This window comes from Ixodes scapularis, unplaced genomic scaffold, assembly GCF_016920785.2.
Source record: "Ixodes scapularis isolate PalLabHiFi unplaced genomic scaffold, ASM1692078v2 PGA_scaffold0__279_contigs__length_252992795, whole genome shotgun sequence".
NCBI lineage: Eukaryota > Metazoa > Arthropoda > Arachnida > Ixodida > Ixodidae > Ixodes > Ixodes scapularis.
In genome coordinates, this window is record NW_024609835.1 from 249180624 (window position 1) to 249206944 (window position 26321).

The 26321-nt window shown below is 46.1% G+C and overlaps 1 protein-coding gene across 3 annotated transcripts in view; it reads left to right on the top strand.

Moving 5' to 3' along the window:
- LOC8031122 (tight junction protein ZO-1) overlaps positions 1 to 26055 on the top strand; it is a 183789-nt gene extending 157734 nt beyond the window's left edge. For all 3 annotated transcript variants that reach the window (XM_040210366.3, XM_040210365.3, XM_040210367.3), the window contains exons 28-32: positions 363 to 422; positions 1030 to 1389; positions 21134 to 21360; positions 22262 to 22405; positions 25515 to 26055. In XM_040210366.3, coding sequence (XP_040066300.2) covers positions 363 to 422; positions 1030 to 1389; positions 21134 to 21360; positions 22262 to 22405; positions 25515 to 25618 — 895 coding nt within the window. In that variant the 3' untranslated portion in view covers positions 25619 to 26055. The remainder of the gene's footprint in view (positions 1 to 362; positions 423 to 1029; positions 1390 to 21133; positions 21361 to 22261; positions 22406 to 25514) is intronic.
- The last annotated feature ends 266 nt before the right edge of the window (positions 26056 to 26321 follow it).

The following is a 26321-nucleotide window of genomic DNA, read 5'->3' on the forward strand; positions in this document are numbered from 1 at the left end:
AAAAAACCGCGTTATACCCGGTCCTGCACTATAAGCGGTTACGTTGTAAGTGGTCTATACTGTAGTTTGTATATTATATGAAGTGAAGTTATTCAACTTTTGCATCTTAGCCCAACCACGATGGCTACAATTGGCTGGAATCCAACCTTTCGGCGATGCATTACTTGTTGTTATAGCGCGGAAAACATGGTTGGCTTTTCCCACCAATGCCTTCTATTTTGATATAGAATGAGTTGTTCGGTCTCGAGTGGATTCACATTGATGGGGTGTCGTGCAGACGATGCACATTCTGCACGTGACTGTACATGTGATAGAGCAGTTAACTAGGATCTGTTCCCACGCGTCTTGTCCGAATGTTGCAGGACCGCTCCAGACCGCCAGGCGCCACAGTCACCACCCAAGCCACCCGGCTACCAGCCACGGTGAGCCACAGGTTCTCCCACATGCGTGCATAACTTTGGGCAGATAAACCTTCTGTCAAAACCGGAGGGGTCATTTTGAAAACTGCGGTCATTACCGCTAGCTCTAGAGCTGGCGTTCGAAGCTAGGTTCACCGGTCTGCAGCATACTGAGCTACGGTGGCGCAAGCACTCGAGGTCAGAATTTGGTTCTTCGAGCAGGTTTTAGGAGCGTTGTGGTCAGCTCTAACTTTCGCGAAGCCAGTACAAAGGAAGGAGACCACATCCACGACCGCCGAGCCTCGAGCTAGGTTCGGCTGTCACGGCTCGTAGTACAGGCGTCAGTGGGTTGTTTAGGTCCGTTACAATTGGGCTTCAACTGTGAAAACACTTCGGTACGTCCAAAGCACCCTCGGGTAACCCACGACGGTACCCTGGGGAACCCTCAGATTCCTAGGAACTCGGTTTGGGAACCGACGGTTTAGAATGTTTGCAATGGCACTGAGAGGGAGGTGGCATGGTCTCCCGATAGCAGCGAGCATTTCTGGCCGGGGGAAGCTTTCTGAAGGTGGCAGTGACGTCCCTCCCCGGAGTGGAGAACCCCTCTTAGAGGGATTCACCCCCTTTGCAGGCTGTCGGACGGACGGCCCGTGCCCCCGCCCAAGCCCGCCCACTACCGGCCGAGGCCGTGGTCCGGCGGGGAGGAGCCCGGGCCGCCCCCGTACTCGTCTCGCGAGGGCAGCAACGGCTACGCGCCCCGGCCGCCCCCGGCGCCCCCCTCGCAGCACCAGCCCAACGGGGGCCCCTACCTCAACCTGCCCCACCCGCCCCGGGCGGGGGTGCCCCCCGCGGGCCTGCTCGACCTGTCCAACCGGGAGCACCGGGGCAGCGCCTTCGAGCTCTACCGCAAGCCCGAGCCCAGGGTGGCTCCCGGCCACGCCCCCTACGGCCCCGCCCACGTGGCGCACGGGGGCCTGCCCGAATACGCCAAGTGAGTGGCACGCCCCCTCGGCGCGCCCCCGGGCTCGGAGCGTCGAGGCGCGAGCGTAGCCTTTGGCCCCGCGCTCTGCGGAAAGGAAGGCTACGCTCCGGAGCGCTCCAACCCATCGGTACGCTCGTTTGGTGCGACTGCGACGTAGTTCGGCGAAAAGATGCGATCCACGGGGGACCTACGTGGAACGGTGGTGCGGACACAAATGTACAGCTCTCGACAAACCACCCATTTTACGTGCGCGTGAAAAATCATTATCTCTATTTGATTTCGCTGAGACGGCTCTCAGAGTGCATTAAAGGAAACACAACTCCATACAAACGTTCGGTTCATTACCTGAAAATGTCGTTGGCAGAAATCCCACATTTAAAGGTTGTTGTCGTTACCCTTCCTGAAGCGTTCCAACCTTACCGGTGCCAGCACACCGTTTTTGAAGACCAGAGTTTTATTGTTTTAGGCAGGGGCTCTCAAACTTTTTCGCCCCAGGGAACCCCATCAAGCCTCAAAAATTTCCAAGAAACTCCCCCCACTTTGTTGCCAACCAATAATACTGGGCAATATAGGCATTTAGATAATGAACAAGAGTTCATTGTACTGACAGAATAAGACAACATGGAGGACTACAGACAGAATAAGAAGGCAAAGGGGTTAACCTGGGGCACAATGTAACATATATATATACATATTAGTGCGAAGGATGAGGTTGCTTTGTCTACAACACCAACTCTATCCATGGCTCAGTCCATGGAGTTTGGGTGCTTGCGAAACACATGAGACCAGCTCGCAGAACCCAGTTTGAGAACCCCTGTAGGGTATAGTTTTGCCATTCTCATCTAGAATTTTGCGGGCATGGCTGAAGTTAGGCCAACTTTATTTCTGCATTTAATCGCGACGCATTTTGGTTCGCTGGAGTTATCTTTTAATTTTAGCAAAGTCAGATTTTTTGCCAGCTTTGCGAATCACGAATGAAATGCCAAATTTCGAGATCTGTATAAGTCAGCCTTTGTTTTCTCTGAAGTGCACCACACACCTAAACATGGTGGCTAAGCAGTGACAGATAAAACCGCGGTCCTCGGATGCTTCTGGTCAGAACCGTTTCGTCGCGCTAAGGGAGAGCTTTTTTTGAGAACAAATTGAGTCGCCAATCAGATCGGTCGAGGAGCCTGCTGGAAGAACTTGTGAGACTTCCACACTCGCCTGAAAAACCTCGCGGAACGCTTAAGAAGGCTTCCTAGCTTTTCATGGTGTTGGAAGCGAAGATGTCTCCGGAAATGGGTGCAAGATGGCGCTGCCGAACGCTGGTGCAGGAAGAATGTGCGGCATTGAAATTGGACCCACCAGGCTGGCATCATTAGCAAGAATGGAGGCTAGACAGCATTACCTATTGCAGAAAAGTGCAACTATGAAATTATCTAAATAATTTTCATCTAAACTACAACAATTAGCATTGGAATTGCGATAAATAAACCTTTAACGACTCAACAGGGTTTGCCTCTAAAATCGACTGGTTTCTGGCTAAGCCTTTAAACCTGTACTGCCTTCGGTGACAACTGGCAGAAAAATGTACGAAGGGAAAAAATGTGAGAGTTTCCAGACCAGGGGCATCTAAAGACTGCGATCAAACCTTGAGTGCTCGGTCTGTGTAATCTGTACCCAAAGTCTCTCTGACGTGCTGTGGCCAGAGCTTTGCAATGAGGTTTTATTTCTCGATCTACAAGTTGAGTGTCATTGATGGCCTTTGTCAGCGGGCGACTTGCCCAAGTGGTTGTTGCTCGATTTAAGCACTGTAAAGGGGAGTTGTTTGTTCGGTTGATACGCTGTGAGAGGTATGCTGCTTTTTCCTCGCTGGCGGATAAAATGCGAGAAATGCGTCTGCAACCAGTCTGAAACTTGTCAGTTGTCTTGCCACCCACATTGCCTGTTTATAGGTGCCTTACAGTCGTTACAAGCTATGCTGCCATATTGCCTTCATAAAGAGTGAAGAATATTTAGTCTGCCATGTTTGCCATTTTTGTTTTTTTATATATCTTACATTCTTCAACTCCAGTTCATTCACAGATCACCCGCAGTGCCATGGCAGAGGCAAAATACTCACGGTTCCTGTTTGCCAAAAGAATTTACATCATAAACATTAAGGAGTTGTAAAGAAGATATATTTGGTACGGCTATGTAAATGCTGACTTTTAAGAAGACTCTGAGAGACGGAGTTTCCTACCATCGAGTTCACGAGAGGTCGAGGTCGTTGTTTGGCAACTGCTAGATTCTGCCAGACCGCTCCTGCGTATTAACATTGCTGCATAGTCCTTCTAACCCATTGCGGCACGTCCGCCGTGGTCTTGCAGCGGCTCAGTCGGACCGCGTGTTACGGACGTGCCAGGCCCATGTCTCGAGACGCACTCTCGTGCGAGTGATTGACGCGGACGAGGTTGTCTCGCGGAGAGCCGACTTGGTAGCGGCAATCCTCGCATGTATCCGAATGTTGGTGTTCTTTGACTGTGTGTACGTGTGTACATGTCGACGAAATACTGCTTCCAAGTGCAGGACCGACACTGTGTCGACTTTCCTCCCCCGGCGTTCCTCGTATACCCTGCCTCGCATGCATAACGAGAGTTGGTGCGGTGTGGTCACCTTGCCACCAACGCGAACAGTTGCCTTCTCAATGCGTTCTCAGCCCGAGATGTCACTCGGCCCTTTTTGCCGGGCAGATAAATATGTACATGTGGTCTTCATTCTGTACATTTTGCGAGAGGATTTTCCGAGACCTAATATTTATTTTCAAACTCTTTTTTTTTTTAAGTACGGAGCCAATAAAGTGATGTTCTCATTGGTTTTTCTCTCATCCTGATTTCCTTGTCCCGTGTCTCCTCATTTTGCCTCGGAGTCCTCTCCGATTGGGCGCGTCTGGTGGTGGGCTGCCACACTGCACTAACTCCTAACCCCTCGCACCCTGCTCGTTCTAACATTGCACCGGTTTCGTCTGGGAGCGTTGCCATTTGGGCGATCGGGGTCGCGGCTAGCGGTACTCACCGACAAAGTCGGGTCCGGCTCTGGTTGCTCCGAGGCTGTACTTTTGTACCCAATGAACCGCACAAAAATTTACCCCACTGTAGCAAACTACCCGACTGTGTTGTCTAGAGGGACGGGGTTTTCTGGGCGTATTTAACGGTACGCTCGGCACATGCACCACGAGCCATGGGGCCACATTTTCATTCAAATTGTCGCGACGCTCTGCGGCCTCAGGAATCGGTTAACGCACGACCGCAACTCTCGTGGCAACGTCGGTCGGTGGAGCGGGCGGCACGGGCCGTGCGGCGCCGGGCGTTAACGCCACTGGAAGCCCATGAGGAAACCTTCCCGGAACGCAAAGAAACTTTTGAGAAAATGTTCGGTCAGAAGGCGCCATTCTTTTTGTGAAAAGTGCTTAATTGCCTTTGGTGTTTCTCCAATGACTCGGACACATTTCCAAGTTTGGAATGAAACCGGAGAACGTTTTCGAGCCGTGAATTGACCGAGTTCTGATCTCTCTCCGCAGCAGGCTGGAAACACGCACAATGGATTGTCGTCTTCCTAAATCTTTGCAAATCACTTGCTTTAACATGTTTTGCATCTCTCATGCAACGGTGGGCTCGGCTGCTTCTCTGAGACAGGAATGCTGCCGATTCACGCATCCAGTCACTGTGCAATCCGCTTGTAACAATATTGAGAAAACCAGAAAATGTGCTTGATACAACCGATTATCGTCGTATCTGAAACCCCATTCAAAAATGGGTGGTCCTGTAGAAATTGATTGTTATAAGCGGTACATCGTTATGCGTGGTATCATTACGAGTGGATTGCACAGTACGCGGATCGCAGGGTCGTCCGCTTGTCGCGCGGGGGGTTACGGCGATGTGAAACCGCCGAGCTCCGATGGGCTCCGACTGGAAGGATAGTGGGTGGACCTCGGTGCTAGCTGCCTCAAGGTCCACCCGCCATCCTCCTAATCGGAGCCAATCAGAGCTCGGTGTTCCGACGTCACCGAAACCCTTGCGTGAGAAGCGGACGAACTTGCACTCCACATTGCATTGAAAGTGCACATCAAGTGACAAAGGTCGTATTCGGTCAACTTCCTGCTGCTGACACACTATGCAGTCGGACACTATAAACTTTCAAGTTTAAGTACATCCAGTGTGGCCGTATAATCTGACCGTAAAATAGGTACCTACGTCCCGTCCGACCTTCTTTGTAAAGTCGTTCCTTGCAACAGCCCGCCGGTTGCTTCCAGAGTGATTTGCACAAACAGTTTAGCACGAATGAGCCGTCGGTGTTTTCTGTGGTTTTCTTTTAAGAACAAGAAGTTGCCATCAAAGCCACTGGCATAGTGAAATGCGCTGATCTGGTGAGCCAGCTTTTACACTAGCATGCTGCCCCCACCCACTGCGGTGGCACCGTTGTCGGCACGGCGCAGACACTTGCTTTGCGTGAATCTGGTTTCTGCACGTGCGCAGTGTCCACGCCTGGGGGGGTGCAACGTCGACTCGTGTATAAACAGTACACCAGTCTACGGAGTGGAAAACAGATGTGCAGCGATGTCTCGTTTGTGCTAACTGTATTGCGCAATGAGTGGCTGCACCACTTCCGAGTGCCTCGTCCCGTTCCTCTGTTGTTCACGCTGTTGACATGCCGTTAATCGTCGTGCCTCTTGGGCCTCTCATTTCCTGCCCTCTTTCACGAAGCGGTCGTTGAGCTTACGAAACCTTGCTCTGCTTGGAGCTGCTTTGCAAGTGGGGCTGTTGATCTTTTGCATGGCTGTGCATGTACTAAATTCCGAGAGAAATATGAAGGCTTCCTCAAGGTAGGTGCAAAAACATTCCAGGAGCATAAATGAGGCTACAGGCACGAGACTTGACAGGGAAACCTTCAGCAAAACTGCAAACCTGGTAAACTGAAATACCTCAAATCCTGAAACTGGGGTAAAAAAAAAAAAAAAAAATTCAAAGTGGCAAAGGTTTTGTACCCCTTTCAATTTATTTTTCTTTGTACTAGTGCCAGGGTAAAGAAGAATGATCTCGAAAAATAATTAAAGAAAAACATTAAAACATTTTTTTTATTGTAAGTCGCAGGCAACATGTTTTCTAATTACAGCACACGACATAGTTGTATCGATTCTAAGTTTCATATCCGGGCTATTCACAAACATGTTTTGGAAAGCTTTTTGCTATTTCCTCCGAACTCATTTTTTGTTTCAACAGTATTACCTGCAGTATGTTTGGTCTATGGATCCAGAATTTGGATATGAATACTTCTTTCCAGGCTTGGATACCTCATAAATGAGAGTGCAACGAGACAAATATCTTTGTAAAATATGAACTTCAAAATTTTCTAATAGGCAAAGACTAAATAGTCCTTCATTTTTGGGTGAAACTATATGTTTACACCAAACAATTTTTTTTTTTTTAAATTGGGTTAAACTCAATTTTTATCTGAATTTAGGAAATGCATTCCATCATTTTTCGAATTACTCTGGTCTAAATATATTTTCTATGGTACAAAAGGTTGGTAGGAACACGTACGCTAGCTCCAGAGCTTGGAAAATATGCTAGATTTTGTTGACCTCCCCAGTTGAAAATTCCCATTAGATTCCAATTGGAATTTCCAATTGCTACCAGTTAGGTTCTCAGACAACCAATTGGTCACTGCAATGGGAGCCATTTGGAACCCATTAGGTTTTTAACTGGAAATTCTTTTTTAATTGGTGCTACCCATTGGCCAGTGTGCTTCCAATTGGAACCCACTAAAACCCATTGGTTCCAGTTAAAACCAGTTAGAGTTCCAGTTGGATCTAATGGGAATTTTTAGCTGGGTCATTAACTGCAGTTGACACATCGAGCCCCAAGATGTCCATTACGTCCATTTATGCCCGTTACAAATTATTTTCTGCCCTTCTTCCCTTTCCATTTCAAATGGTGCAAAAACAAAAGAATAAGCAACTTTGATTTCACAAAAGTAGCACGTTCCAGTGACATTGTTTTGCATTAAAGGGATGCTGAACCGATATTTTGATTCCACAAAACAGGCGGCAAAAGCGTGCAACGGGATGCTACAAACACCAAAACATCACTCATACAGCGATATCTCGAACGGATGACCAAATTTTTCGAGAAAAGGAGGCGCATTTGACAGAGATGATGTCTTCATGTTTCTCCGAGAAGGAGAGGGAACGGATTCGCGTCTTCTCCGCCTCGCGGCCTCAAGGGAGCGAAGCGAAGAGAGGAGGAAACTCGGTATATTGACGTCACGTGCCTAGTCGGCCTGGTTCCAATCTCGACTTCTTTTTCCAAAAATGCGGCCATCCATTCGAGATATCGCCTTACGAGTAGTGTTGTAGGGATTGTAGCGTGCCGCCTACATCTCCTGCAGTGTTTTTTCTGAAATCTAAATTTCGATTCACCATCCCTTTAAGTGTAAAAGCTGCGTTGTTAAGAGAACATATTCTTAATTAAGAATTGTACCAAAATCAGACAGATCTAGCATGGAGACAGAGGTGCCATGCATGCAGATGATCAAGGTAAGCAGCAAGGTTTTATAAAAATCGAAAAAAACCAAGTGAGCTCTTTTATCATCTTAGAATGCTGTCTTCTGTACTTTAATGACTTGGTTGGAAAAGAAATATTCATATTACTTAAAGTGATCAATACTCTAATATTATTTATATTTACTTCTAGATATAAACTGAAAAACCCGAATTGCGAAACAATTGATTGAAAAACCCGATTTCTCCTCGATTACAAGCTTGTAACAAAACGCCTGATTTTTGTCCCCCCCGCTCCCCCTTCCCTGGTTTTTTAAAAGTATAAAACCCAAAAATGAAGGATTATATGTATATACACCTATTTATACTGGGGGAAAAAGGGAAAGGGAGCACGGCAAATCGTAGTGGCTGACACATTAAAATTGTTGGGTTACTAGACCGAATGCAGGTTTTGTTTTGGATAAACTTCTTTGTCTATTTGAATTTTAAAGAAAACAAGGCCTTTTTAACTCGTAATGCACCGGACGAATTTAGAGACAATCGGTCATAAAAGAAGCTCTTATTTCTAACATTGACAACTGTTTAGAGAAATATATACTTTGATTGAATTAATTTTTGAGCTTATCTGTTCGGTTTCGGTTTATATTTTGCGTGTAATCATGTGGATTACACACAACAGCTTGCTTGTGCTCACCATAAATATCATCTGGGTGCCGATATGCCAGATATATCGTAAAATACCGGGCAAGCGCCCACTCAAAATTTAGAGATGATCGCGAAAAAATGGGGGATGGGCGCTTGTCTGGTCATCAATTTTTACATATAAATCTCCTTCGCTTATATTCTCGGGTCTTACAAACTTTGGTATCCTACGGCATGTTTACACGTGGGTCCGGGAACCAGTTGGCAGTGTGCGCTAGCATCAGTGCTAGCATACCGCCGCTTGGATTCGGAACCCAGGAATTGTCCTCGACTCCCGCCTCTGCCAGTTTTGCCTGTTTCTGTCTGGGTGAGCATCGTACTAAAGATGCCAGGCTAGCGGTTGCACTGTGCGGAGGAGACATCCTCTTTGGGGCAGTGACCTCCCACTGCCTACACAACAGAATACTTCTAGCCTATTGGTGCATTCATTAAAGCTCACCACAAGTACTTTCTAGGACAACATAGTGAAGCCCACGAAGGTCCTTGTATCGGCAATGTTTAGTTCCCATTGATTCTTGCCACACGCCCAAAAAAATAAAAAATATTTGTAATCTCGATAGATGATCGATGGAGAGATGCGAGTGGTCTTTATTCGACACTACGTCATATCATGACAGATACAGATTTACCAGCCAGTGAGTATGGTGCCCTAGAGTTTGCCCGAAAATCTCCATGCTCGGCCATTTCGGGACATTCAGCGGTGTGCGCCACAAAACAAAAGCGGTTCAACATAACACGGTGACAGAGTGAAAATGCCAGAAGAGTGGGTATGGGTGATTGGAACTGTAATTAAAAGGGAGGTGAAATGCCTTATTTGTGAAGTAAAAAAACATTTTCCCCAAGCCAAATTCGAAGTTCCAGCCACGAACTGTGCCAGTGCTGCAGTGACGTCAAAGATTGAGTCGTCCTGCAACTGAAATTTCTTTCACGCCTCCAAACCGAACCAAAGTCTCGTGTTCGCCCGCATCCCGCAATCCACCTTTTGCGTGCCGCCTATCGTTGGGAGCAGACAATGCTTCACTTTCAAGTTTGAAGTTCTTTTAGGGCTCTTTCAGCAATCTCAAATTCTTTGAAGCGGTGTGAGGTGGGAAAGAGCGCATGGTGGACTTTTGTGGGTGACGTGAAGGTCTATGTCACACCGGTTCTGCGTGAAATGCTACCCCTGGCGGGAGTTGCAACCGAAACTACGGCACACGGACACCAAACCCAGTTGTTTTGACCGTTTGACAATATCTTTTCCAAGTCCTAAAGGTCGTTGGGCACCTAAACGAGAGAAGTTTGTCCGACTCGCCGATCATCCTCAATGCTACATGTGTTGAGCGCCGCCATCTTTTCAGAGGAAGTATAAAAAACCAGGAGGCGACATTACTACAGACTCTGATTTTCGGTATTTCAAAAAGAAGGGCCGTAGTGCGTTTGCAATTGCGTTAAAAAACGTGTTTTATGAATGCCGTTATTAAATATAGAAATGTCGCTTACAAAGCTTCAAAATTCTATGATCGATTGCGTTAGAAATAAAAAAAAAGGCAAGGAGGTGAGAAGAGGGAAAGAAAAACGGCAAAAATAAAAAGGCACGTGTATACTTGGGGAAATTTTTTTTAGTGTTGCGTTTTTTTACATGTCTATGATTAGAACTTTCATAGTTTTAGACAATAAAAAAAAACTACCTTTGGGGTGTCAGTGTCCCTTTAGATTAGAAAAAAAATAAGAACACGGATGATTTTCACAGACAACCGCAATCTTTCACTTAGCAACGTCAAATGTTGATTTCAGGACGCGGAAAATTTGCACGTTGACTAGAACGGCGGAGGGCTGAAGGAGAGGAGGTTGCAATTGGGAGCGCCGATAAGGATTGAGTTGCCACACTTGTCAGGGCTAACGATGCAGATGAGACATTCTTTTTTTTGCTTTTTCGATGAAGAATGTTTTGACGATTTCATGTCTGAGTCGCTGATAATACGTTCCCAGGACCTTGGTGCTGCCGAAATTCGGTGCACACCCAACACGCTTCTTTGCGTGAGCAGCAATGGGATATGCGGGATGAGCGGCTTTTGATGTTGCCTCATTTTGATGCTCTCGTAAACAGTTGTTTACGGATCAGCCGGTTTGTCCAGTGTATTCAGCTCCTCATTTGAGGGGCACCGAATACACCTTCTCGGTCCCAGATTCTCCAAAGTGGGTGTGTTTTTTTCTCGTGGGCGGCTTAGTCTTTCCGGTTAATCATCCTGCACAGGCCTGCCAGTTTGATTCTGCAGAAGACGACGACTTTCGTGTTAAAGCGAGTAGCCATTGGTCGGTTGCGGTGGGATGCGTTGTGAAAGTAATGGATGCTGGTGATCCTTTGTCGTGCAGGTGCCGGGTGGGGTTCCTGGTAGTCCTTGGTGTGATGAGTTGGTGAAAACAGGAGGTGATCCCTTCCACTGGATATCCTGAGCTCCATAGCCTTTGAGTTTGGGTGTTGATGCTTTTGGTTGCTGAATGCGGACAGGATGTATTTTTTGCCGAGATGAATAGGGCCTTGACCACCCCCAGTTTAACCGACTCGGAGCGGGCAGTTTTAAAAGGAAGAACCGGCTTTTTCGAGCGCCATTGGAAAGTCCAGCAAACGCCTTGTGCCGTCTTGGTCAGTCCCAGGTCCGAAAATTGCAAGCCTTCCGAAGATGGGTTTTCCCTTTTGAACCTGAGATTACCTCCTGCTTGATGGAAAGAAGGGAGACTTTTATAGTTTCAGGGTGGACGATGAGATAGTGGTCTACGTAGCGAAAGCGGTAGACCACTATCTGAGCGGTTTTCTAGGTTTGCCTTGTTGGCCCAGTCCACGTAGGACAGATAGATTTCACTTAGTACTGGCACAAGGCGCGACCCTACGCAGACACCGGATTTTTGAAGCCAGATCTTTCCTTCATGTTCTGTCATTGTAGATTTGAGGTATAGCTGAAGAAGTTCGATAAATCCTGCAAGTGGTACTCCGGAGGAGTTTTGGAAATTGCATAGTCCATGTTCAGTGATTGCCTCTTCAACACAGTTTAGGAGATACGGAATGTCCAGGTGTCTTCTACGTCCAATGAAAAGGAGGCTATTTCAAACGTGGAAACATGATGCGGCAGGATTGCAGATATATGCTCTTGTGGAATTTGGATACGAAAGGGCTGGGAAGGGAGGAGGGAGCATAGTAGGTGTGTCTGAAGAAAATGAGTCGGGTGTTTTTGCCAGCACCCTCTCTCGGAAACTATAGTGCAGAAGGGGACATACGGTTTGTGTGTTTTGGCGGAGAAGAACACTTCCAGGTACTGCTTTGCTGGAGCTGCTGCAGAAGTCCTCATCTTCGGAAGGTTTAACTCGGGTTAAACCTTCCGAAGGTTTAATTCGATGCATAGCTCTTTTAGCATGGTGCGGAGTGATCTGGATGGTCTCTTTTTCAGAACACCAAAATTGTTGTCAATGGCAGCGTTGGCCTTTATCTTGTACTGGTCGTTATTGATAATCTCGAATTTTCTGGTTTTGTCGGCCTGGATGAGCTTGAGATTCTGCTCGCACATTTCTATTACTGCTGATTGGATGGAAACACTTGCCTTATTCGTCATTTCTAAATGAAATATTGTGGTTATCTGTGAAAGTCCTCCGTGTTTTTATTCTTTCTATTTTAAGTAGTCATAATTACAACACGCTCGCCTTAACCAGTTCATTTAAACCAAATTACATAAGATTTACGCATTTACTTTGAGCCAGAGCTGTAAGTGGCCGATCATCTGATGACAATCTAAATCAGTGGTTCTCAACCATTGATATTTTGCGGACCTTTAGTGGATCGGCAAAAATGATGGAGGGCCCCATTCGTGGTGAGGGGAAGAGAAAGGTACAGGTTAATTATGATAATGATTTAAAAAATGGATGTAACTATACTGCGTTTCCCCTTACGTCCGAACGCAGCGGATGCTATGAGCCATCGGAGCCAATCCAAGGCTGTGTGAGTGTCACGTTTATCTATTTCAGCCTATCTGAGGATCGTGCTACTCAAAACATTTGGGGCCACAGTCGGCGCTAACTTCTTTTACGCTAGATGTGAATTGAAAACCCGCAACCCCCCCCCCTTGCGCGCTGGCGAAAACAGCCGCAACAATCTTTTTTGCGGGAGACCAAGCTCGATTCGCCAGCGAGCGAAGAGCAATTCGATAAAATGAATAGCGAATAATACTTCTTATATAGATTTTATCGATCACTGACACTGTTCGTCATCCCTTAGTTGTTATCAAACCGTCGTAGAAGCACTTTGTAAGCGCAGATATACGAAAAACATGGTGCTGAGGCACCCTCATTGCCGTTTACACTGCAAGGACACAATTGAATCCCAGCTTTGAGCCAGTCCTGCGGGTCGAATTACGTGAAAACACGAACGCAGCAACGTTGGAGGCAGGTAGGTTTTCAAATGTCGAGGTACGAAACTTTTACTCCGGGTTGAGATCCATCAAGGAGCAGTTGTGGGAAGACACAGATGCGGCGGTCGCATAGTAAAGTGTAGAAGCAGACAACGCATCTGCTTGTGACTTAATACTCAAGCTGCCAACATGCTGCTAAGTCTAAGCGGCGCGCCCTCTTTAGACACACACATGACCCCCAAAAGTTTTGGCGCTACTTGACTGAAACAAATAAGCCTGTTGAGCAAATCGTGGTGAATGACACTGTCTCAACTGATCCTGGTGTTATAGCGTGCCATTTCAATGAGTATTTTCAGTCGGTTTTTTCTGATATCCGTAACCATGATTATGTGATTTCCACCACATCAAACTATCACTCTGAGTTCATAACTTATTACGGCATTGTTTCTTTGCTGTTGTCACTGAAAACGAAAACAAGTGCTGGTCCCGATAAGATTCCAAACACGTTTTTACGACGGTACGCTGAGTCCCTAGCCCATTATCTTCTCATTATTTTTCGTGCATCATACTCAAACAGCTCGCTGCCAGATGATTGGCGAACTGCCATAGTGGTACCTGTGCACAAAAAAGGGGATCGCCTAGCAGTTGAGAACTACCATCCAATTTCCTTGACTTCTTCTTCGTGTAAATTAATAGAGCATATCATCTGCAGCCAAATCAATGAACTGCTGGACAGTCGTAATTTTCTAACAGAATTTCAACATGGCTTTCGCAAAGGCTTGTCAACTACGACCCAACTCGTCACTACCATCCATGAGTTTGCGCAAATCCTCGATAGGGGAGGTCAAATCGATGTGCTTTTCCTGGACTTCAGCAAAGCTTTCGATAAGGTGCCTCATGAACAACTGCTTTTTAAACTTGAACAGCTTGGTCTTCCACATGGTTTTGTTAACTGGATTGCTGCATACTTGTCACATCGCACACAGTCAGTTTCCGTCGGAGGTTGCATCTCTCCAGTTCTGCCTGTAACGTCAGGGGTCCCCCAAGGGAGCGTTTTAGGTCCTCTTTTGTTCTTGGTGTACATAAATGATATTGTTTCAATCATTGACGCAGGTGTCCATATACGTCTCTTTGCCGACGATTGCATTATTTTTAAAGAAATAACTTCGAGCTCGGATCAGTTATTGCTAGATCATAGTTTGCATTCCGTTGTATCATGGTGCGATACGTGGAAAATGAAGCTTAACTCTGCTAAATCAACACTTTTACGTATTACAAAAAAGAAGCAACCCTTTGAATACATTTATAATATCGCGGACACCCCGGTTACTGTGGAGCGAGAATGTAAATATCTTGGTTTAATTATACCGGACACACTTCCTTGGTCTCCTCATATAAAACATATCTGTACTTCGGCATCCAGGAAGTTGGGTTTCATTAAAAGAAAGTTGAACGACGCTCCGATTCAGGTTAAGCTACATGCGTATTATTCATTAGTCAGATCCAAGTTGGAGTTTGCAAACATCGTTTGGGATCCATTCACTCAGAAAGATATCCGGAAGTTGGAGATGGTGCAACGTCGAGCGGTTCGGTTTATTTACGGAAAGTATAGAAGGCTGGATTCACCATCTCAACTTATGCAGGCTAACGGAATACAGACTCTTCAGGCCAGAAGGAAACTAGCGCGGTTGAAATTCTTGTTTCATCTTCAGCAAGGACAGACTCGCATAGACCCATTGCAATATATTTCCCCTTTAGCGTCAAGAGCTACACGGCACAGACATCAGTTTTCACTAACACCCATTTTTGCGCGTACTAATATGTTTAAGTTTAGCTTTTTCCCTCGCACTATTAGCGACTGGAACGGTTTACCTCTCGAACTATTTATCGACACCAACTTTGTAGAAGGTCTCGAGCGTCTTGATAACTAACATGTTTTGCTTTGTACATTGCTGCACCTTCATCTTTTTCGCATGGACATTAGGATTGTATAAACCTTCATACTACATCTGGATAGGTCATTTTGTATTAGTGCATGATGGAATTACATACTGCTTGATGCTTGCTTTCCCCCCCTCCCCTTTTTTTAAAATAATATATCCTGTATATTTGCTAGTTAGTTGTAAACCTTTTAATGTCGTGTTATTTGCTTTCGTTTTATGTGTGAATGTATATGTTGTATCCCACACCTACTTGGGCCTTCGATGGCTTGTAGTATCCTCTAAATAAAAAATAAGACATTGCACATTCTCGATATATAGCGGAACAGTGAGTGTGTGTTTGTGACAAAAATTTATATTAGATACTAGAATTTATGAAAAAGTCCAAGGTCTCCCTCTTATTGTGCCAGTAAACTGTTTGTTGTAGTTGGTGTGATACCTAATATTTTCTGCGATTTCCTCGGGATATTTTTTTATAGTAATTTTTAATGACTGGGGCTCTTATAATAATATATCATTTTTTATTTTTTTTTTATAATTCCCAAAAACAGCTATGCAGTCGAACCCGGATATATCGAATTCAAAGGAGATTGCAAAATAGTTTGATATACAGATAATTCGATATACAGAAGTCTGTCAACCTAAGCTTTGGTTGAAATTTTCTCCCACTTCCACTAATTCTGAAGATTGTGAAAGACGGGAGCGTACCAAATAGAGCTTCCAAGAAACGCCAAATACGGTAGGACCTCGTTGAAGTGTAATTTGCTGCAGGGTGGAAAATCAAAGTCAAGATAATTTAAATTGCGATTTATATCATGATTTAAATCGTGATTTAAATTGGGACCGCTTTCACTATGATGATTTATTAAAACCTTTTCCTCGGAAATAATCCCAGAAATATATTTTTACTTTACGTTTGTCCATTTTTTTATGCTTTCTATGTGCATTTGTTTTTGTATTCAAATCGATGAATCATCGAGCAAGAAAGACTTACCGTAATATCCCGAGTCATCGCCCGCCCCTGTGCCGCCTGAAATTCATAAAGTGGGGCGGGCCATGTCTCGGTGGGTAAACGCAAAAGGTTCAGAAAAAGATAAATGAATCGCCCATTTTTCTGCACACATCTAGTCCGGCTGCACAAGATGTACATTAAACTCAAAACTCAAATTAGTTTCATTGCCTAATGCAAGAAATGCTCATTAAAGAACATTTTACTATCGCAAAGTCCGTTGCTTGCATGCGAGCGACGAACACCGGCGGTCGACATACAGCGTAAACATTTGTCCCGAAAATCCGTTTTTAGCACTGCCATGCTTTCTTTGTTAGTTTAAAAATAAAAAAGTCAATAAGAAAATAAAAAAACTAGCCAGCCGCAGCGAGCGAGCGAGCAGACGAAAGAAGCTTCGCTGAGCGATGCTAAGGAAGCGGAAGAGCCGGCGATCGCATTGGCAAATACTTTGCTGTCCGGCCAAGTTGGGCACCTTGTCACTCGCAAGGAGCAGGCTCTTGTGCAACTTTCTTGTTTGTAAATACATGTGTGCGTCTGTGCACGGAGTGCAATCAGCGCGGGTTGAGGCAGCGTCGCTGCGTGGCACCATATACGCCGAGCTCGAGATGGAATGCTCTACAAAAGTCCGTGTGCAGCGTTTCAGCAAATCTTTATTTACCCTTCGGCTTTGTCTCAAACATTGCACAACCTTACCAACTGCGGTCGCGACGTTCCAAGAGAAGGTACAGGTTCGCGGTGACCTTACATCGGTAGAGACGGACTTTGACTTTACACTCCGCGGTTACATTCCAGGACATGGGGCGCTCTCTGACCTCGCGATCCCTGAAGGTGTGCTGCTTGTGTTATCTTTCCGACTTTGATTTTTTTGTCCAAAGCTTTTTTTGTTAGCAAAACAAAGTTTTGTTCTGTTATCTCCATTGTTTTTCTTTCGCATGCATATACTATGAGTTTGGGGTCGTGGAAATCGGGGAGGAAATGCGTAAATAAAGAGAAATGTCTTTCTTTCCTTTGTTTTACTTTGTCCCGGACGTCCTCCACCTGTAAGGTCCGCAGCTGCATTATACTGGTAGGAGGAATCTTCACGGAGTGCATGTCGGGGTATTTGTACAAGTGGGCAATCATTCAGTTATTATTTTTTTTTTTAAATAAATATTTGTTCTTAAACTGGGGTGGGCGATGACTCAAGGATGGGCAATATCTTGGGATATTATCGTATATCAGGCTGAACAAGAGCAAAAGAAGGTTGAGCAAATCAGAAGGTTTAGCCTTTTTTTCTACTATTCACTTCGTTTGTTAGATACGTAACATCCTATTGGGGGCAAGTAATTAAGATTTGCGAAAGAAAGAAACTACCATAGAATACCGCGCATCCGCCCATTCCAGATTAAGCGCCCATTACCAAATTTGTAAGATCTGAGAAAATATGCACGGTACATTTATATGTAAAATTGATGACCGGACAAGCGCCCATCCCCCATTTTTTTGCGATTATCTCCAAAGTTTGAGTGGGCGCTTGCCTGGTATTTTACGGTGACACTAGAAAAGTAATGTCCTATGGCAAGAAAGTGCGAAAGAAAAAGCAAATAAAGCTTTTTCACTAGCCTAAAAATATAAAGCTTTTTTTACAGTGATAGCTGTTATGGGCCCTTCCTACCACTGGAAATGACGTCCATTGTTGATAATGTAGTTGTTGTTGACATTGTAGTTGGCACTGTATTTGGGGTTGTAGGGAGTTTGTTGTCCATGTTGCCAAATCCTCAAAAAAGATTGCCCGCCGCCTGTGGGTATCGAACCTGGGTCCACCGCGTGCGAAGCAGAGGCGTTGCCACTGAGCTACGCCACAGCATTAACGACCCACCCTATACTCATACTTTTTTTAGTACTCAATGCTCACTGCATGCGCTCTCTGGAAAAAGAGAAATAGCCGATAACAAAATGCCAACGCCAAGAGCTCGTGCCGGGAGACGAGCTTTCACGCGCTCCAAAACAAAAAATAAACAAAAGTGTTCGGAACAAAATAGTTGGATGTCTATTTTGTTTTCGTAGTACCCAGCGCCGACTGCACACACTCTTTGAGAAACAAAAAAAGTGGGGGCTCCAATCCACGTTGGGAAGGTGGTTGGTCAGCGAAGCTGTGGTGTCACCTGCAACCGATTGCCTACTGCACTACACGAAATGCTGCCGCCAGTCGCAGCACGCCACCGCTGGTCCTATTGCCACTTCTTTTCCATTGCCGCTTCTTGTATTCATGCTGCTCCTCGGGAGTCCCAACTATGCGTGGCCTATTTATCGCAGTGCTGTAGCAACAATGAAACCAGTTGCTATACTCCGTTTCATCTTATGTTTAAGCGCAGCGGATGTTATGAGCCATCGGAGCCAATCGTAGGCCTTGTGAGTGTCACGTGACCTCAGTTCACACGAGGGCTTCGAATGACGTCAACCCCTTTCGAAGCAGCTGCAAACCTAATCTTTACCGGAGCGCGTGGGCTGTATGTTGTATTGTTCCTATTGTTCACACGCACCTTATCACCCATCATGTGGGATTGATGCTTGTTTTGTGTTTTTTTTTTGTGGTTTTCTTTATTGAAACAGATACTAAGCTGTATGTTGTATGCCTGATTTCAAAGGAGATATGCTGTTTTGCCTTCAATTGTTCGCGACACGAAAATTTCCTTGGCTGGTAGAGGTATGCAGCTTCACTGTAAAAAATAGCCGATAACAGAATGCCGTTGTACCACTGTCAATGCCAAGAGCTCGTGCCGGGAGACACGCTTTCACGTGCTCCGGAACAGAAAGGAAACAAAAGCATTTGGAACAAAATGGTCAGGTGCCTATTTTGGTTCAAACGCTTTTGTTCATACACCCCACGGTGCATGAATGCGACGCCGATGCCCAACGACTTCGCCTTCACTTGTCAAAGCTATCGCTGTGACTGTACTGTGAAAATACAGTGCCGCCCATCCATGCGACACCATAGTTGCGACCCCAAGGGCTCCAACTATGCTGGACGCCGTATGGTGGAGGCCGGATCGGACCTTGCATTCCAATATCACGCGCTGTTCGGACCTCTGTTTTTGCAGCAGCCATCTCGTTGTATGCAGTCACAAGCAGTTGTGGCGCAGTCGGTCACACTTAAATGGGATTGACCCGGCCTCGACGGATTCATGTTTACTTTGCTGTTCGCTGGGCCTTTGAGCGAATGCCGCTGCCGGGTGGTTCACGATAGACCCCAATCTCAAAAGCCCCGCGTCAAAGGCCCCCACCATAAGCCCCGTTTCCTTTTGCCCCAGTTTCCAAATCCCCATTCTCAAAAGACCGTAACACGAAAGCCCCCCAATCTCAATAGCCCTGCGTCAAATGCCCCCCATGTCAGCAGCCCATTCTTTTTGCAGCCCATGTCTTCTATGCGTCATTGCATTTCGCTTCGTTGTTTTTGCCGCTTAAACGAGAGGTGCTTTTCTTCTTTTCTGAACACACACTGGGCTAGGGACAGCGGCTCGTTTGTCGAACGAGTTGTTGTTCTTAGTTTCTTTTTACAGCGGAGCTGTTGAGGGCTAGTTTCTCCACAATCGTGTCCCCCACAAAGGAATGAAGACACCGAACTCTGGACACCTACCGCCATCTATGAGCGACGGCGGCAAGCCACATATCTGGTTGCTGCCGTCGCTAATAGATGGCAGCAGACCTTCCCACTCTGGCATGCCGACTTGCGGCCGGCCATTACTTTTCATTGTACAGCTCCGCTGATCTTCCTTCTTCACCAGGGTGGAAAGGCTAAAAGTTTTTCTTCTGCTCGTTTTATGAACGAACACTCTCTAGAGGCAACGGTTCGTTTGTAGAAATACTACTCGTACCATGACAATTCGCCGCTAGGGCAATCTATTTATTCGCAAAGTCTGCTTACAACACGTGTATTGTTACAGGGAAACCTGGATTCCACAAAAACGTTGCATCTTCTGAAGAAAGCCATCCAGGTTGAGGGCATTGTCCGGCAGTCGTTTCTTCAGATCTTTGATGCTCTCGTCCTTGTCGTTCCACCTCTTGAGTTGTTTCCTCGCCTGACCACCATTGGACTGCTGGAGCAGGGACACCTGACTAGTGGCCTCATCTTTCTTCAGGAGATCGACGAAGGCGTAGATGTTCGGGTGTGCCCTACCGAGCACGTGGTTTATTTTTCTACAATAAAACAAATGTTACTGCATCTCCCCTAGAAGACAGCGAGAGATGCATCCACGTATAAATTATATTTCCTGCTGCTTACCCATGCCAGGCTTCTTTCAGGTTGTCGGTGCGGGTTCTGCGGTCCTCGTGTTGGTTCAACTGTGGAATATCGAAATGGTCCAAAATCCAAGTGTCCTCAAAATAAAGAATTAAAGACGGAATTTCAAGGTCTGAAGGTGCAGCTAGCTTCAGATTGTTCCGTGCTACCCGCACAAAATTTGGCGGTACGAAAGCGAGGCTTATCATCTTTCTGACGAAGCCAGCAACTGAGGTGTCCGCGCGATACACCTTTGCGACTCCTAACTCTTGAACTTTCCGCCAAATCGCTTGGGAGAAATGAAAGTGACACCCCCAGTGATGAGTCCCTGGAAAAACGAAGAGGAAGGCCTTAATAAGTGCAGTTTTGAAGTCTGTTTGGACGGGCTCAAGCGAAATGGAAAGATTGCAAGCAGTGAGAGCGTGTTTGAAATGCTCGAAGGCATGAACGTACACGTCGCGGAATTTTCCTGGCAGCAAGGAATAAGCAACATTGGAGCTGCATCCCCCTTACACTATGCTCAATGTCATCATCTGGTAAAAAAATAGAGGGACAGGAAAATAAGGTTTCATCAATAAAAACTTTGTTCGCTTCAGAGAAATCAACAAGTGCCTCCAGTGTACCGAAAGAGATGATGCGGCCGGCACAGGTTGAAACATAAAAGTAAAAATGCTCTTCCGTCCATCGTTTTCGTGTATATGCCACCCGAGTATACGTCCGCGTATGCAATAACCACCACCACGGGGGCAAATAGAACGGGGTCATTGATGCGGGGATTTTGGCACGGGGGCAAATAAATGTAACGGGGTCATTGAGTGTGGGGTTTTTGAAACGCGGGGCAAATGACACGGGGCTTTTGTGACGGGGATTTTGCGACCAGGGCAATCGTGCCACATCCCCGCTGCCGCGCCCTGATGTTGGCACGGTTGCCTTCCACGGTGTGTCCAGCATCGGCTGCCCGGAGGAGGCGCCCGCCCAGGAGTGCCCCCCCGGCGGAGAGGTGGTGGCCACGGCCAGCGGCGTTTTCGGGGCCGCAGGGGGCTGCCTCAGCTCCCCGGAGACCGGCGTGAGCATTGTGGTGCCCCAGGGGGCCATCCCGGAGGGCGTCTCCCAGGAGATCTTCTTCAAGGTGTGCCGGGACAGCAGCATGCTGCCCCCGCTCGACAGGGACAAAGGTGGGCCCCAGGGGACCTTCCTCCCGAGGCTCTGTGGCTGCATCCTAGGGCGGGTTCACTCTCGCGGTATTCGTCGCCCCAAAATGAATAACCTGTTCCTTTCGTTAGTAGTTCTTCAGATATAGTCACTTTCGACGAGAAGAACTGTAGATCTAGGCTTGATTAAGACTTTTCTTTAGAGGGTAGCTCGTGTAAACATACGCTGATTCCAGGTCCATACTTTGTGGATGTGACAACTTAATACTGAGTTTGAACATTATTTTACGGCTTCCTTAACAGGTGGATCTTAAGTATCCTACTCATTTTCCTTTTTTTCTGCCTTCCTGTATAGTCCAAGCAGCCATTTGATCTGCGTTTGACCCCTTTCACAAGTTGTACATCTGCTGCTACTTAAAAGAAATGTATTCTTTAATTTCAGTGTCTCTTTAGGGCTAGGTCACACCTTTGCATTTGAGTGTTCTCGAGCACGTTGCACTCCCTCGACTGGCACACTGGTGCCGTCCATCGGTTAGCTCTGGAACACTTCTGACCCACGTATAGCATATCTTTATAGTTTTTACGCATAATTCTTTTGCCTTGGGCCCAAAGTAATTCTGACGATGGTATAAGCGACTATTTCTCGTAGGCAGAGCACAGATTTCATCTCGAAAATGCTGCAAAAGCTTTACTGTTGTTTATATTGGGGGCACAGGGAGCCGGGAGAGGTGTGGGTCCCGAGCCGGGCGCAAAACGTTCGGTCTGGTTACATTTGGGTGGGTTCCGAGTCTACCCAGCAGGTGGTGCCAGTGTGTTGGGCGGTTACGAGGGAATGCCGCACGATCGAGTGCAGTCGAGCGCCAAAGTGCGAACCGGCGTGCGGTGTGGTTGTGCGAGGGCTGCAGGGAGGGGCTCGGACGTGCAGGGGAGACACTGCTGAGCCCCCTGGTGATGTGCGGCCCCCATGGGCTCAAGTTCCGGCTGCCCGTGGAGCTGAGGCTACCCCACTGTGCCGCCCTCAACCCGGAGAGCTGGTCCTTCGCGCTCAAGTCCAGCGACACGCCCGACGGTACGTGCCCTTCTGGCTCGTGTCACCACGTTCCAGGACCGAGAATGTTAGTTTGGAAATTTATTATAAATGGTCTCAAAATCACTGCCATGGCTGGCTCGTCGGTTCCTCTCCATTTGCTCGTTGGGAGCACATCCTCAACGTTTGCGCACCGCTCGACCCGTATGACTAAGAAAAAAAGAAAAGCTGAGGACTGTGGAGTGACAGAGGTGGTCCTCGAGAAAAGGATAGAGTATAATTGTGTTGACTAATGTAGGGGTTTGGGCTAGTTGGTATTTCATGATTCAAAATTAAAACAGCGCAAGGACACGGACAAGAACAAGAAGGTAGACAAACAAGGCGCTGTTCGTCTAGCTTCTTGTTCTTGTCCGTTCCTTGCGCTGTTTCAATTTTTAATTATAATTGTGTGCCAATTAACCCGAATCTAGATGTGTCTATGGAAGCTATGCCCTTCGATGCAAATCTGAAGTTTTGTCAGTATTCGTGTGCCACTATATAAGTGGCACACGAATACTGACAAAACTTTCATTCATTCATCATTCATCAACATTCATCAGCTGCTGCTTTTATTTCTTCTTTTTCTTTTTCACTTCTTCGACGCATTTTAGCTTTTGTTCCATACAAGATGCGTATTCTGCACCAGGTGCATACTCTGCACATATAATCATCTCATTCGCAGTACACTTTGAAAAATTCCTATAAATAAAATCACTATTTGATATTCAATTTCTTATTCGGCTTTTTTTTTCTTAATTCAATTCGGTATTCAATTCGATAACTGCTATTCGGTATTCACACACCCCTAACGATAATATCAATCTGAATGATGCGGTATTTTGTATCGGGCACTGACAGTATCCCTTAAAAATTTTTCAATGTTCGTCATTGTCGGAGGTAGTTAGCACGTATATTTCTCATCGAGTGTGGATGCGTGCTGTAAAAGAGCGATACTTTGGGAGGGGATGCCATGAGCCTGCCAAACTCGCTTCGCTGCAGCAGAACCACAAGTGTAGGGGAAGAACCCCTCTTTAGAGATGGATGGTACTGTTGTAGACAACCGAAAAGAGCCTTTTTATGCTTTTTTGGTGTATCTGCCAGTTTTTTTAGAGATACGAGCTAGGAATGAAATGCAAAGTTTATATCTGATACCTCGGACTATTTGACAAGTTAAAAGGTAATAAATCGTGTGGGGTCTGTGGACGCAGAAAAATGCCAAATTAGGTGTTTCAGCTCATATTGTCCCGACGGCTGCTTGCATCACCTGATAATTGGTTTTTCAAATTCACAGTTGTAGGGAGGATCTTTGCCGTGGCATAGACAGAAATTTTTTTCGGGGGGCTGATGTGGCTAAGATGTCTTTGACTTGGGGTGCGGAGAAGGGAAGGGGTCAAAAATGCTTGTGTATTATAATAGGGTTGGCTGGATTCCAAGGAAAGCTGAAGCCCCATGAGCCCCCCCCCCCCCCCCCCCCCCACATCCCTTCCCAAGCAGCACGGATTTTGGCCAAGCAACGGCCAATGTCCGACGATGGTCTTTTGGCCAGTGGCCAGAGAGTGGCCACTCATGGGCCAATGCTTGGCCGATGGCTGATGGCCAGTGGCCATTGGCCAGTGGCCAGATAAAAGCCAGTCAGCGGCCAGTCTCTGGCCACTGTCTGGCCACTTGGCCAAGGACCATTGCCAGCCATTGGCCGATGACTGGCCAACTCTGTGCTGCTTGGGTGGATCTTTGGTAGTACGTAGTGAGTGGCCTTACATGTTCCCCTGACTACTAGGTATAGCTGAGCATCACTCTAGATTTAATATTCCTGTCACAGCCCTCATTTACTTACTGCCTTATGTAGGCCCTTGTCTACTTAACCCTATCACTTTTTTTTTTCTCTTTTTTCGAAAGATGTGATTTAGTGGTTGGGTTTTTTTTTGTCAAAGGGATAGACAAAAAAAAACAACTCAATGCAGTGTTGTTTTTTTTACTTTTTTGAGGGGAGTTTGTACAGTGCTTGGAAGCTGTCCAGATTTAAATAATCAAAAAAAAGACTGATAGCAACAAGTTGTCGCCTTTCTTTCATTCGATTTTATTTTGACCTTGGGTAGCCAAAGGCATGGTGGTGCTTTTTTGGACGAGGACAAAAGAAAGAAAGACAAGACAGACATGAGCGCTCGTGTCTGTCTTGTCTTTCTTTCTTTTGTCCTCGTCCAAAAAAGCGCTACCATGCCTTTGGCTACCCAAGACCAATACCAACTGGCCCAGCATACAGCATTGATAAGTTTTATTTTGACGTACGCCTTTTTCTGCGACATATTATGGCAATCGCAGACTCCGAACAGGAGGTGCTTGACAGAGCCTCTCCTTCGCGCGATGGGCTCTCATCCTCCGAATTCCATATTAAGAAGCATTAAAAGTCCTCAATTGTCACTACCCGAGAGCAGCCAACACGACACAATGTTGTGACCCCCATCCCGTGCACGGAGCACCTAATTTCACACGAAACAGGGTGTGAATACAGTGCTTATAGTTTTTCAAAACGTAACAAATTGCAGCACCTCTCAGGGTTGCAGTTTCATATTTAGGCGAGAACTCAAATGCACAATCACATTTTACATTACTTTAGCGGTGGGCAAATGGAAGCTTAGATGTAAACTTGACAAGGTCAAGTAAATTTCCATTTGAAGAAGTATGTTTATTTTTCATGTCCCGATTTTGTATCATAAAACTATGTGAAGAGGTGGGGCCTGGCAGCCCTCTCTTCCACTGCATACGTTTCGACACCAAAATGGCTGATTGAAGCCAAAATAGCAGGGTCACAGTAGACAGTGTCGAATGCGATACTGCCGAACCAATACAAGCAGCGTGCAGTTCTCCGAGTGGCCGCTGCGGGAGAAATGGCAGCGTTGCAATCGCCATTAGTTTGGTTCTCGAGTACGGATCAGTGCCACTTTTTCAGAGGCGGGTTTATGGCAGTTTCCCAACTGAGTTGTTCTCTATGTGGCACCATCTCAGTTCAGTTGAGTGTAGTCACAGTTAGCAGTTGCTAACTGCGGCATGAACGAGTGGCTCACAACTTTGCACTCTTTGTTCCTGATTGCTGGTCACAATGTCTCGTGTGCAGGAAAACCAGCAGAATGGCAAAATGTGTCGCTCGACAACATGGAAGGAGTCATGTCAAGCCACGTGGAGGAGAACTATGTGTCTGTCCTAGTGGACCACTTTTAGCGTAAACCAAAGAAAAAATGCTCGGCCAGAGGACCAAGGCACACAACCACGACGCCATGCCAGCAGCTGGCCCAGGATAAGGAAACCTGACTTATCATCTTGCATGCAAAGGAGGGCCCAATATTTATTAATGGCTTTGTTTGACATTGTGCCTCAGAGTGTGTGCTCCCAGGATGACCAATGACAATTTATGCAGTGCCTCATAAATAAATGCCTTCTGTAGTATAGAAAGACAAACCTATTTTTGTAGGTCTCTATGAGGCATCGTAAGGCACAGAACAAACTTAAAAACATTTACATACCATTTTTTTTTACTGTTTGAGAGGGGATTTACACGTGAGCTGTGCAATTAAGTTCAAGTTATTTTTGTGTGTGATTACTCAGTTACAATTGATGCCTTTGTTGTGTCAAATGCAATAAAAAATGTGACCACTTCATGTTGTTCTCATGCAAAGTTCAGTTATAGTAGCCATGAGTTTTACTGGAACAATACTTTGTGAACTCTATACTTTTGGATTACATATAGATAAAAAGACAAGCTCTTGTGAGCAATGCAGTCAAACAATAGGGAGTTTTCACTGACATAATTTTGTCCCCCATTTTGTTGTTTTGAGCTATTTAGCGTGTGCAGAAGGCAAGCATTCCAAGGATGTCCATGACCCCTTAAATGCGTAGAGCACAGAAGATTACAAGTCTTATCACG